Here is a 14519-nt window from a genome sequence, read left to right on the forward strand (position 1 = left end):
AGCATTGTGGAAGCCAGCAGAGGGAGGCACCTAGGAGATGTGGAGGGTGTGAATGCAAAGGACCAGGGCCCAACACTTAAAGAATTTCTCCAGGCTATTACAGAATCCCGAATAGCATTTGAAATGAAAAAAACACACAGTGGCGGTGGATGTCGCACTGTTCTGGAACAACATGGGGAAGATTGCGGGGTTACCACCACTGAAATCTCCTTGAGGGAACATGAGTCCTCCATCAAAAGAAAATTCTAAGTGCAGACGTTTGCCCATTTAAAGATATTGCACGATGGCTACAGGGTGGAAGACGCGGTAGGCAGATCCCGCCATACCTACATACATTTTGTGGGAATGCCCAAAAAAGCAGAGGGCGCCAATGTGGCAAAAATGTATTGAAGACTTTGTATCCACCAGAGTAAATACCAGCAAATTAATGATGCACGTCATGGCGAAAGGAGAGCACAGAGTGCCTGGAGCACCACACTGGCCAGGCGCCAGACCTAAACCAATAATAGCCCACTTCTTGCATTTGAAGGACTGAGGTGTTCCACTCCGAGAGGCTTGGCAGCAGGGCCAACTGCACTTTAAGAATAAGACAGTCATGGTGTTCCAGGAATTTACACAAAGGTGTACAGGCTAAACGGCGATCATTTGACAAGGTCAAGCAAGAAAACACAATCTACAAATACTCCATTCAATTCCTGGTGAAACTGAATCCTAGACAATGGGAAATCATAGTTTTCTTCCTCCCCCAATGAGACATGAAACTGTCTGGAGAGTTGGTGCCTCGCAAGGAAACCAATGTTACAACAAACAATTGATGGACGGAATGCTGACAGTGCAGACATTCTCCCCCAGTCAAGAGATCTGGGTTAAATCCATCGTTCTTTTGCCCACTACACCACCCCAGTTTAGACATGGCCATATGCAAATCAGTCTTGACCCTGTGCCTCATGGGAACAGTCCAGCCCGAACTGCCAAGCCATGTCTTCACTGGACCGGAATCAAGCATCCTAGGACCGGTTTCTGGCTATCAGCCGTCATCAGCCAGGATAGCTTGACTCCAGTGGCGTAGTGAGCACGGGTCCCACGTCTGGGAATACCCATCCCACTTAGGGCGAAAAGCGTTACAACAAACAATTGATGGACGGAATGCTGACAATGCAGACATTCTCGCAAGGAAACCAAGGCAGGGCAACCCTCAGATTTACCCCTCTGCAGCAGAGCATGCATCAACACCATCAGGAGGTAAAAGAGGGACCCGAGAAATGACGAGGCTGTAGGTGACAGACATGAGAATCAAGGGCCGTGGTGACCAGCGGCAAGACACGTGGTGCGACTTGCAATGAAACATCAGACCTTGTGCTGCTAAACCCTCCCTTGGAGCAAGTGATTAGGACTAGCAGAAAACTATAATCTAAAACAGGTTTGATGCTGGGTTTGGGAGGGTGAAAGACACTGAACGCATTTGGGAGACAGGTAGTAATATGCTTGTGACCTGAGGTAGTAGGGTGGGGGGAGTTGAGTTAGGGAAGTTTGACACTTCAGCAGACACATGTGAGGGCGCGGACCAGGGCAACTAAATGACAACACATTGATCTTAAGGGTTGCAAATGGGGACAGAGCCTGACAATCAGACACAGAGACTTGCACTCCTCTCCTGGAACGTGAACAGGCAGGGAGGGAAACTGAAGAGAAGGGTGTTCTAACTGTTTCTATTCAGACATAACCTGGATGTAATACTGCTCTAAGAGACTCATTGGGCAATAATCATGCATTCGGGGGAGGGCCAGATGCATGGTCCTGAGGGGTGTGGGTATACTGGCTAAGAGGTCTCTCCTTATTATGGCCTTATGGATCTGGACTGACCCAGGTGGGTATTATGCAACACTTCTGGGAGAATGGAGTGGGGGGCATGTGGTCATAGCCTCATCATATTTCTCACCTGGACTGCAATCTCAGATATTCCAGAAGATGGGAGCATGGCTGGTACAGGCTCGACAGACCATTACCATCATGGGTGAGATCTCAATCTTATTGTGAAGCTTAATACATCAGGTAGTGTATGGATAAGGGGGTGTTGGTGCAATCCACGGGGGAGAACTTTGAAGCCTTTGCAGCCCATCTTGCAAAACTTTACAGCCCCGGGTTTAGGGTGCGGAAAGATGACCTCTGGGGATTCGTGATGGACCACCCTTGTTCTGGATCGAGATGACTCGAAGGTACTCAATAGGAAAATCCTGATGAAATCTGGGACTTCATTCAACAGTTTCAAACGGGGAAAGACTCTCAGGCCCTATGACTACCCTCCTCCCCCACCTAGTTCTTTCTCTGCATTAGGAGATAAGTGTGTGATGCGCTACATAAAATGCTGTACCTCCCAGGGGTGAGGGGTACCTACCCCCGGATCTTAGGAATACCACTATTGTCCTTATCCACAAGGAAGGAAAGTCAGGCTAATTATCCTACTGAACACAGTAGTAAAAATCCTGACCAGGGTACTGACCAATCCCCTGAAACAAGAGATTGATACACTGGCTGCTCCTGACCAGTCAGGATTCATGCCTCTGTGATCCATTGGTCACAGTTTGCGGTGGCTCTTTGGCTGCCTGCCAAACTCTGGAACAACATTCAGTATTGTTGGCCCTAGGTGCCGAAAAAGCCTGTGATTTTGTCAACTGGCATTTCTCACTAGGGGTGCTGGGCAAGTATGGGTATGGGACAAAGTTAATCTCTTGGATATGTTTCCTTTACACCAGGCCAGTGGCTCGAGTTTGGGTGAATGGATCCTTTTCTAGGAAGTCTGCGTTGGGGAAGGGTATGGGACAAGGATGCCCACTCTCCCCTTTATTGTTTGCCATAGACCTGAAACCTTTGATTTGCTGGGTCTGAACAGATGCCCAGCTGCGGGCACTATGATGGAGCTCTGTTTGGGATGATGTCATCTCCCTCTATTAAGATACCATGCTGCTGTATTTAGCCCACCCACTGCACTTCATTCCCAGAGCCTTGGAGATATTAGACACCTTTGGCAGGTACTCAGGGGTTTATTTGAACTGGTCTAGATTTGTGGCTTCCCCACTGATCAGCTGGGGTCTAAGTCTTCCAGTGGAATGGACGTGCCCCCTATGGGGCCCCCTGAGGGATTCTGATACCTGGTGGTACAGGTTGTCTTGGACCCTGGGGAATTTCAGAGGAATAACCTGGGGCGAGTTTTTGACGACTGCAGGAGTGATGTGGGCCACTGGTGGACTCTTCTGCTGTCACTGATGGGCTGGGCTTCGAATACACTATACAAAGGGGCTATAGCACCACATACACTGAGCAGGAGCCCGTAGGAGGGTGGGGTGGCATTACTTGACCTCCGTCTCTCTTACTGGGTCGCACAGTTACTGGTTGTAAATAGGTGGGTCCCTTTCAGCCAGGCATTCTTTAGATGCACATGGGTACATAAGAAAGCTATAAAACCTATTCAGGCTGGACCATCGTCAATCCCAAACAGATCTGATGGTCCACGTATTGGCTATAGTTACTGGAAAAATGGGCCGGGGGTGGGGGGCGCGGTGCAGCTGACACTGGAGACTGTTGTGGGAATCTGCCATCCTAAGGAATCTCCAAAGACTGAAGTGTAAGAATGGGACATGATTAGGGTAACAAAGTTGGAGGATGCTTGGGGGCTGCAGGGCCTCCTCTCATTCGAGGTGCTGCAAGGGCAGTTCAATCTGGCCACCACTCAGCTCTTTAGATACAGTCAGGTCCAACGCTCTCTCTGGGGGTGCACCATTGCACAAACACACTATTTCCCAAATTTATCGGATGCTGGTAACTAACTGTCTGCCACCCATCCCTTGAGGCACTACGGGGTAGATGGGAGGGGACCTCGTTGTAGTGACTGATGAAGATTGGGGAGGCGCTTTGTTACCAGTGAGAGATCACCACTAAGTGAAGCTTTAGGTTGGTGCAACTAAAATACTACACCGTGCATACTATAGTAGAACCAGCCTCTTCCGCTGTTTGTAGGGTTGTGGCCAGAGCGTAACATTATTGCATACCCTCTGAGATTGCCCCAGGATATATGGTTTCCTTAAACAGTTTTATATGCATATGCTTTCCACTCAATGTATTACTATGTGGAAATATTTGATGATAGCATTAACGGTGCATATGTGGTCTGATAATGTGTCTTTTATCATGCAATTTAGTATCATTGAATGAAAAAAAAAATTATACAAAGGAATGTAAATATGTTTTCTAATAAAAGACAAAATAACAGTATGTATATGGTTATGATCTAATGAGTCCAGTATTGGTCAGCCCATGAAGCCCTAGCAGGCATATATAGAAGAAATACAGGTCATGTGGGAGTGTTTCTAGTGCCTCATTGCCCTTCCCCCTTTTATCCCAGACCTACAAGTATTACTAAGGTGTACCTTTTTCTTTGTTTTATTGCCCCAGGATATAGACATTCTGGTCACAGGTGGACCAGTGCTTTTGTGGGGGCCTGCGAGGAACATGTGAAATCCACTCAGAAATCTGTTGTGCCAGTATATGGGGGAGGAGCAGACTTTGCCCAAAAATAATGTTCTGTAACATTGCTATTATGGTGGCCAGGATAGATATTGCTCGGATGTGGGAGAGGGGGAGCCACCTTCTGTATTGCAGCAGAGGGTGGAACTGGAGTGGTGTATGCAGGTTGAGCATCCGATGTACAAGGCATGGGGTTGTCCCAGGAAACTTGATAAAGTGTGGGGGTTTATGGAGGGAGTGGAGGGGGCTCAAGGGGTTGTCATTGCTTCTGCTCACATTGAAATCTCATGATCTACAGTAATAAGATGGGTGTCATTGGTATGACACCCATCGTATTACAGTAGATCATGAGATTTTTTGGGAGATTTTTTTGTTCAGTGCAAAAATACAATAAAAAATCTTTTCCAAAATCCAATTTTCAGTATTTGACCTACTTTGGCATACCATTAAGAGTAAAAGTTCAATATCACAAAATATTAATGTTTTTGTCAACATCACTGCACATTGTATGTACACAGTGCTCCACACAGACTTCTTCCACAGTCACATGCAAAGGGCAATCATGTTGCGCTTTATTTTCCATGCAGTGATGATGGATTAATAGGAAACATATTTAAGCATTGTTAAACAAGTCACTGAAATACTGCCATAGATCTCAGGCAACTAGTTCATTACTTTAATGTGTTAACATTTTCATTTTATTTTAGATTAACCCTATGGCCTGGCTTTGCTGTTTCCATCATGCAATTTGAAACCAAGTTGATGCTGAGTGCAGACGTGAGCCACAAAGTTCTTCGCAATGAGACTGTTCTTCAATTCATGGAGGGTCTGTACAGCAAAATGAATGCAGAACGGTTCATGGAGACCTGCGAAAAGGAGCTCCTGGGGCTGGTTGTTCTGACAAGGTAAACAATTACTTTTGCAGTGTATATGCTAGTACCTCCCTAACGTTAATTGAGTTACTGAAACTACAATTTAATATTTTCATAACATACAGGAACACCTATCAAAAGCTTGTGTATTGAAGTCCTGGTCCCTTAGTGTGTATCAAGTGAGAAATAATAATGCCTTTTGCATCTATGGAATGCCATTAGCATCAATATCTGATTCTGCTTAGTTGTTGCTATTATTTCTAACCTCACAGCATTGAAAAAACTGCTTTTTCACTGCTGTGATGTTGCTTGGGCAAGACGTCATGGTTCTGGTATTAACCTGCTAATGTTGTCTCCAGCGGCCAAAGTGAAGCAATGGAATAGTGGACAATGGTCCATCATCTTCTCCATCTTTCTCCTCAACTCTTGGGTTTCCATAGATTTGATGGATGAGGTCGGGAAATGGGTGGTGCTTGGTGGCCAGAAGCTCTGCTGTCCCTGTGTACAGCATACATATGATAGTGAATTTCTCTCTGTACTAACAACTACTTAGAGCTGCTGTCAGCACAGTATCGGGCCACAACTCTCTTGTTGAGAGCAGAGAGCAAAGACTCTGGATGAAGATGCCTGGTTCAGAGCGTTGTGGAGGAGGACGGCAGAATGCTAGGTATTTATTTTATACTATTTGAGTGGAGGAGGGGAGTGCTTCAACCGAGGGTGGAGGGTGCCATAATGTCCGGTATTTACAGTGCAGGGTAGGGTTGTACATCACATGTTGTATATCTGTTTGGAATTTGGGCCAGCATAACCTTTACATCATCATTCAGTTATAAAAATGGCTGCTCTATTTTTTTTTAGATGGCCCATTACCTTCAAGTAGTAACTGTTGGAATTGTGCAAAGTATGTAAACAGATCTTTTCTACCCTGTAATAAAGTCTAATAATTCAAGGTCCATGGTTTGGGAAAGAGAGCTACCAAATATACAACAGAGTTCTAATTTGAATTGCTAAACATCACAGAGTAAGGGACTGTTTTATACCTCTAAAGGCAGTGACCATGATGCGTTGTCTCCAGAAAATTATGATGACATGACGCTAATTTTTCTTCTGGAGGTAGCAATCACGCAGGACGCCACAAAAATGCAAAGTGCACTGAGTGATAAAATGTCATATCTTTCAAGGTTCACCAGAAGATCTTTCATGTTCAGCTAAAGGCAATTGAGTTGGTGCTTCAAAAGAAGGAGATGTAGTCACAGGATTTATCGTAGGCTGTGCGATTCCTGGACTTGACTGAACTTCCTGGATCCATGACCCCATGACAGAGAAAGTACATGGGCTTTCCAATCTGTCAAATCTTAATTGCCTCTGCAATAATGTTCCAGAGATGGATGATAGTCCATCTCGCCCACCTAAGTCTCATGGAGCTCCGTGTAACAACAAACGGGGAGATCTGGGGGAAGCAGAATGTGAAGAGAAAAACTGCTGACTGGACCCCTTGTTTGATAGGGATTGTCATCTAAGTTGTGTTGCCTTTGAGTGGTGAATAAAGAGTCCCGATAATAGTAAGAAGATATTTTAGTAGGTGATTGGTAAGATCATTCTCTGTTGTCAATAACATATACCTATTTATATTCTCAGCCAGCTCCAGTTTGCATTCTGTGTGTAGTTATATACATGTGTGGCACAAGTGTCCGAACAAACAATCACTATAATTTACTCAAAGGCATACATACAGGACCATATACAGCCAAATTAATGCTTTAACACAGTACTGGAAGCCAAAAATAGTCTCGCTGTAGAAAGATACCAGCTTTATCACAGCAACTCAGCGATAATGAAAATAATGGTTCAGACTTCCATAGGATGTGTTACAACACAATCCTAACATGTACTTAATGGCTTTTATAAAATCAGATCTTCCTGTAGTTTGTTACAGCCCAATCCATTAACTTGAAATAAGTTCTCAAAACATCCAACAAGTAACTGAAGACAAGAGAGACCTGGATGCTGTTTTCTACTTCTGTGAAAATCCAACAGAGACAGAGATTTCTTACACAGTCATCGGGAAGCACTGACAATATGTTAGGCATTTCTCTATGTAATTAAAGCCAAACATGACCCTTACTGAGGAAGTCTCATGAAATCTCAGGAAACTACCAGATCTCGCTATATTATGGCTGCCATCTTGGATTCGGAATAAGTCCTCCGTTAATATATTTGTCCTCCATGTTGATACGGGAAACAAACACTGTCGAGGTTATACATCTTCCATAGATTTTGGTGCTGATATATGCTGTCAACAAGTAACGAGAATGACAACAGGAACTCTACAATAATTGGTGGCCCATGTAACACCTGTAGCATGTCCTACTCTATGTGTACTCATCAAAGTTAATGTTATTGTTATTTTTAAAGGGCTTCTGCACCCAAAAGTTTTCATGGTGCTGAATGATGTTACTTCTGATTGAAGAGAAGCTTAAAGGCAAAAGCCAAATCATGTAGTCTACCCGATCCAATCAGGGCCAGGGCTCTATCTGTGTCCTTGAAATAATGGCCTGTTTGAACATCTATGTTTTCAGTGCTGCTCTAAACAATGCCAGTTCAGGTTCAGAGCGAAGGTCAGGCAGGAGAAAATTCCATTTCAACAGTGCTAAGCAAGAGAGTCTGCATCTGCCATATCTAACTTTTTTAAACCATGGTATTTCCAGCAGATTTGCAGTAGAAGAGTGAAGAGTCATTGAGGAAATATATTTGGAGACTCTTTTTTATACAAATTGGGGAGCTAAAAAGGAATGGCTCTAAAACAAGACACCACGTTTTAAAATGTCACTGCGGTTTAATTGGCAGCCTATCAAGATTCTTCAAGAGGGGGTAGTATGAAACTTTTCTATGAAGTTCAAATACCATCGAGGCAGCAGTATTTTGTATCAATTCTAATTTAGCTTGAGAGGCCAAGATCAATGTAGTTAGCATAGTCCAATTGAGATCCTACTACAGCAGACATGATCCTCTTCAATGCTTCCACTAAAAAATAAGCATGCAATTTCCTAACCATTCAAAGAATAAAAATCCACTTTGAAACAACTGTATTAATATGTGGTGTTAAGAATAATATGTCATCTACAGTTACTCCTAAGCTTTTAGCTGACTTCTTGGGTTTATGAAAAGGTCCCATCTCTTGTGGCCAGTACTTTTGGATCCAAAGCAGCACTATTTCAGTTGTATGAGGGTTCAACTTCAGATGGCTCTCCCTCATCCATCCGCAGATAAAACTGAATGTCCTGAAAGTTGCCCAAAGATGTGGGGATAATTCTGATGGTTGATGGACTTTGCATTCTGGCTCTTTCCTTTCAGCTGTATATGGAGGCAGCCATACGGCTTGTGTTCTATTCTTTATGTAGGATTCATGTCATATGTTAGGAGTACCAAAAATATCCGCAACTTTGACACTTCATAATCGTATGTTATGGTCAACATTGTCGAAAGCTATGAATGCCCTCTGTCCCCCTTCTGTTTGCTTTAGCAGTAGAACCCGTAGAAATACGATTAAGAAGAGAGGGGGAAGAATGGGGAATCCCAATAGCTGACTCGGTACCCGGTGTATCGCTATACGCAGATGATATCTTGATCTACGTCCGAGATGTTACCAGTGACCTCACCCTCATATGGTCAGCACTGCGAGACTTTGAAGCGACCTCTGGTCTCAAAGTCAACTGGGACAAATCTACGATCTTCCCGCTTAGCCCCCACTTGGCGCCTCTATACATAACAGTAGGAACCCAGACAATCACCTGGAGTGCCATGGCCCCCCGATATCTGGGAATGCGTCTGTATCACTCTCCCGAAGATCTATATGAAGGAACTCACCGAAAGACCTTAGCGGGGCTGCGAACAGCGGTCAATTTCTGGAAGACATTGCCCCTGGCTCCCATTGGGCGTGTAGCCATCGCTAAAATGATTATGGTCCCAAGACTGCTGTATCATTTCACAAACCTCCCGGTCATACCACCGCGCTCCTTTCGGGAATTAGATACACTACTTACGGCGTTGATTTGGGGAGATGGACGGCATAGAATAGCCTTAACCACGCTACAACTACCCACAACTCGGGGGGCCTGGGAGCTCCGTCCTTCGAGGCGTACTTCCTCGCGGCACAGCTCCAATGGCTCTCTCACTGTATAGCGGAACGGCACATTGGAGAAACAATTACCGACGAAGGCCTCTTACCCCTTCCAGCTGTCCGGAGGTTGTTGATGCCTGAGACCAAACCCTCGCGCACATATCCCCTACAAGTGTCCGTAGCCCGTAAGTGTATGCTGCGAATACACCGCATGTCGAAGGGAACGTCCCTGTATTCCCCATTACTCCCACTAGTGGGGTTCCCCCGGAAAGACAAATATTATACCACGGAGGCCCTCCAAATATGGACGGATCACGATGTGACCGAGGTGGAATCCCTATTTGAAGAGGGACAGCTAAAGACATACGCCCAAATGACGGAGCAGTATGACCTCCCACCGGGACAATTCCTTACACATAGACAACTCTTAGATAGCGGGCGACACTACTGGGATCTCCATGAGGGGGAGCCCCCGACACATCCAGTCTTACACACGATCCTTCGTATGGGCGCGGGCAGGCACCTGGTTACTAGGCACTACAATGCGCTCAGGGAGCTGGCCAGTACCCCCCTAGACACGTTGCGACACACATGGGAGGAAGAGGTGGGATGGGTGTTCCATGATAAAGAATGGGAAAAAGTGCTGGAATACCCCAAAAAGGTCTCTAGGAACGCGCGTTTCAAAAACATAAAATTCAATATCCTACACCGAGCATATCTAACTCCTCACCGGTTACACCATTTTTACCCTGACACACATTTTGCTTGCCCCCGTTGCCAAACCCAGGAAGCGGACTTCAAACATATGTTCGGGGATTGTCCTATAATCCGACAGTATTGGGACAAAATACAACAGTCACTCCAAGTGACGGTAAATCTCCCGAACATATCCACATGGGAGGCAAATTACAGTGGCGTTTCGCGTCCCTGGCTCTTCTTCTAGCGAAGAGGGGAATGAATAGCCATGCATTGTCGAGCCCCAGTGGGACCCCCAGTAGAGGCATGGATAGGTGCTATGAAAAATGGGGCGCAGCAGAGGAGGAGGCACTTAGGGATGATGAAGTGAAAGGGACACGCAAACATCCCATCTCCATGGAATGGGCACACCTGCTATTTCAATTTCACAGGAAACGACAACGGCAGCAACACCTGAGGCCTCACAACTCCAATCCCAGCACCTATCTCTATCTCCCATAGCACGGATATCAGCCTCCCCGGTATACCATGGGACACTCATCACCAAACTAATGTTCAAGATGGATCAGATGCACCCCTATGCGGCCCTATAGTCTGCTCTCCATCCCCCTCCTGCACACGTGATGATACCGTAGCACGAAATCACAGTCAGTCACATCACTGCACACTACAATGCACACTCCGATCTTTCCCATTCCTCCCTTACACCCAGTATCCACCCACAGTTCACAGGTTTGTTTTCCTCCCTTGGCATTTTCGAAACTAAAACCATCCGCCAGGAATACATTTCCGGATTCTGTCAGGGATGACTTACATGGGTAGAGGTAAGGGCGAAACACCAACCCACACCCCCGGGATACATGCCCAACAAGACATCGCATGACATAGCAAAATATGCTGAGTCAAACTGGAAGATGACTCCCGGGCTGATGTAAACTACCTTATCCAAGTTGTATTGATGTATGATAAGACCACTGAATGCATTGAGAAAAATACTGCTAACCAAATGCTCGTAAATGTATGGTATGACATGTCAATGATGAAATAACAACTAGTACCAGGAAATGTGAAAATCTTAATGAACAAATTTAAACAAAAAAACTGTGTCGAATGCTCGGTTTAGATAGCAGTACGAGTGCAGGTGTCAAGCCCATATCTAGGTTTGCTCTCAGGTCACAGATAACTGACAAACTTCCTCTCTCATTGTTAATGCTAGGTCGAAAGAAAGCTTTTAGTGGGTCGAAATAGTTGGTACTTTGCAGATGGAAACAGAATTCTTGGGATGCATGCCCTTTCAGTATCTTTGCTGTTTCATTACCTCGGAGGCGATAGGAGTCATTTTGGAGAGCCTGATTTGATTCTATTCATCAATCTCTCCAGTACCTCCTTGTCTAAAAGTTAAAAAGCAGTTAAAAGACATTGATAGTAATCTTCCTTGATAGGGAACACTTTTATGACAGGGTGTTTAGCAGTCATCTCTCTGATGATCTTTTTTTCTATATAAATGTATTTAGTTTGTTAAACTTTTCTTGAGTAGGTCTCATTTCTTGAGTGATCTTGTCGATGGCTGAGAGATCTGCATGATTTTAAACATTTGATTATTCTACTTGTGATTACTTGGGCATGAAAGTTTACTGCATCCTCAGTCCATCTGGCGAAATCATGTTCTGTCTTGTTAGTGGTCCCTTTTATATTTTGTATAGATTCAGAAAGTTTTTGCATTAAACATTCTTTGCCTTATCTATTACGTCTTCTAGAGATTTTAGAACGATTCTTGTGAATGTGATCCAGTGGGACTACTTCAATGTTAATTAAATAATAGTCCAAAATCTTTACAGTGTGCTGGTGCCTGCCTCCTACTTCAAGATTCTCTTATCTGTCTCCTGCTGATAGTACTGAGTAACTGTCTGAGCCCCAATATTTAGTGAGGTGGGCAGATGTGTGTAATTGATCCTGAAAAGAAATGTTCTTAGGGCAACCCCACAGACAATTGAAGTAACAAATGTCATTACATGATGAGATTAGATACCCACCTTTGACAATCACTTTTATTTCATATCCTCTTCAAATCACGGTGTATCAAAGTTGAGGCACCCACTATCAAAAACCTTTCCTTACTCGCCGGCAACGTCAGCTTCAGTGGTGGCTCACACTCCATTCTATTCAAATTCAAGATCTGATTCGATTAGAAATACTCTGTATAAGAAAGGGAAAACATAAAACATACAAACAAGTCTTCTCACATTACTTGCGCAATATTTTGGAATTGGCCTTCTCCTGCACTCTAGGGGCGCCTCCTTCCAAATGAACTTTAGAGCATACCTAACAATATTTCTCTACAGGCCTCTCATCATCTGTTCTGTCCATTTCATTCTTCTCTTCAGGCCTCTCATCGTGTGTTCTCTCCATTTGACTTGTGAATTTCAGAGCTGCTTGCCGCACCTTACATTTGAAGAGACGTTCATCTTCAAAACACCAAAAACTCACAAGACTCCGCAAAGCTATAAGAAATTGTGCTCAGAATCTCATTAGGTGCTTTTCTCCTACCCATGATGAGGGGAGGTCTCAAAAATATAAAGCCACCAGCGGTGTCCCAGTCTCTTCCGAACTCTGAGCAGTGCAGACAGGCTGGACACAGCCCCTGTTGCCCAAAATGCTCTTTATAGCGCTGCTCCTCCTCCAGAAGGTGTTAGACAACACATGCAGGTGTAGTTCTCTCTGCCCAAGCGGATCATTAGTTTGCAGAGTTCTGCGCTATGGCAGCACAGAACAAGCTGTATAGTTCTTCCTTCTCCTCCCTCAGCGGGCAGGCAGACAAAGATGCAAGGCAGCCTGGGAGGTGTAGTACTGCCAACTCAGGAGGGACAGGAGTCCACTGAGACCCACTGTCCAGTCAGAGCTATATCTTATAAAGATAAAAATGAGTGTAAAGGTGGGAAAGATAAGGCAATCACAATGCAACCCCACAGAACGCAATAAGGTCTCCAGTCTTTTCATTATGTGTGAGTTCTGTTTTTTTCATGCCAGCACCACAGGCCTTGTTCCAGTCCTGCTTCTCTCCAGAGTCTGGTTCTGATTGGCTGAGGCCCTTCTACAGTGGGCCTGAAGCTTTAGAAATGCTGCGGACTGGAAACGAAGAATTGTTCATTTGATCTACCGTTGAATGCCTGCAGCACTGATACATTTGCTATAGGGAGCAAGTGCTGCCTTGAGTCAGTAGTTTTGAAAAGCTGAGAACTGGAGACAAAATATCACTCGTTTTTGTCTTTACTAAAATGACTCTTGACTGTCGCAGCTTTAGAGACGATTGAAACAAAGTAGCAGCAGAGTAGCACTCAGAGCTCGGCTCGAACATGTAACAGGCAGGAATCGGTCGGAAATAGTGATACACCGTATCCCCTCCCAGGTAATTCACTCCTGGTCACCGAGGGCCTTCGGAGACCAGCCTTACTCTGTAATAAAAGGCTCCTGCTGTGAGTGGCCTTGTGCAACTTAACAGAGAGCTGTGATCGGCGTTGTAACCAGGGTTTCCAATGAGATGTGGCCTACCCCTATAACCAAGGCGGAACTGGCGGAATGTGTGGGTCGACCTCTGGGTTTACTATGCATCTTAGAGCATGGAAGTCCTGAATCTTTGGAGTGTCCCGTATCAAGGCCCAGTGAGCTCTTCACCATAAGAACAACTCACCCCACATTATGCAGCAGGAAGCATGGATGTTGATTCACCAAAAAGTCAGTGGCGTAACATTAGCCCCCACAGCCCGAGCGGTGTGTGGGACCCACAAGCTCCAGGGGGCTCCGTCTGCTAATGTGCACGGGCAGCGGGCTCCCAGCTTGAGAGCTCCTGAATGGGTCCTGTGGGGGGGGGGATCCATGCACTTTGCTGGGGGAGTGGTTCAAGTTTTGTTATGCCACAGCAAAAAGCCAGGGCTAGCGGAAGTGAGGTCACACACTCTTTGACCAGAATGACATCACAGGAAGTGACATCACAGGATCCCGATGTCTTTCCAGGACATGGGGTAAACCTGGCATTGAAAAATGCCGATACTAGGTCCTGCTGCATTGTGTCACATGTTAGTAATACAGTGAGCCCCCTGCCTGGTCTCTCTCTCTCTCTAGAGCACAATGCTTTCTGCTAAATGTACATTTTTGTTTTTCTCTAATTTGACATTGTTTCTGTAAAACGTTATCACAAATGCAGTTAAAAAATGGCCACCTGTGCACTGATAGGTGGTCATTTCAATGGTCTTTGTAAAACAGTATTACAAAAACATTTTAAAATCTGCTCCTGTCCGTTCATGTGTGCATGC

General features: G+C 45.1%; 1 protein-coding gene across 2 annotated transcripts in view; it reads left to right on the forward strand.

The window, feature by feature from the left end:
• PIWIL4 (piwi like RNA-mediated gene silencing 4) overlaps positions 1 to 14519 on the forward strand; it is a 370970-nt gene that overhangs the window by 134035 nt on the left and 222416 nt on the right. For both annotated transcript variants that reach the window (XM_085621407.1, XM_085621408.1), the window contains exon 8: positions 5229 to 5426. In XM_085621407.1, the coding sequence (XP_085477533.1) occupies positions 5229 to 5426 (198 nt within the window). The remainder of the gene's footprint in view (positions 1 to 5228; positions 5427 to 14519) is intronic.

Source organism: Triturus cristatus, chromosome 8 (genome assembly GCF_964204655.1).
Source record: "Triturus cristatus chromosome 8, aTriCri1.1, whole genome shotgun sequence".
Taxonomy (NCBI): Eukaryota; Metazoa; Chordata; class Amphibia; order Caudata; family Salamandridae; genus Triturus; species Triturus cristatus.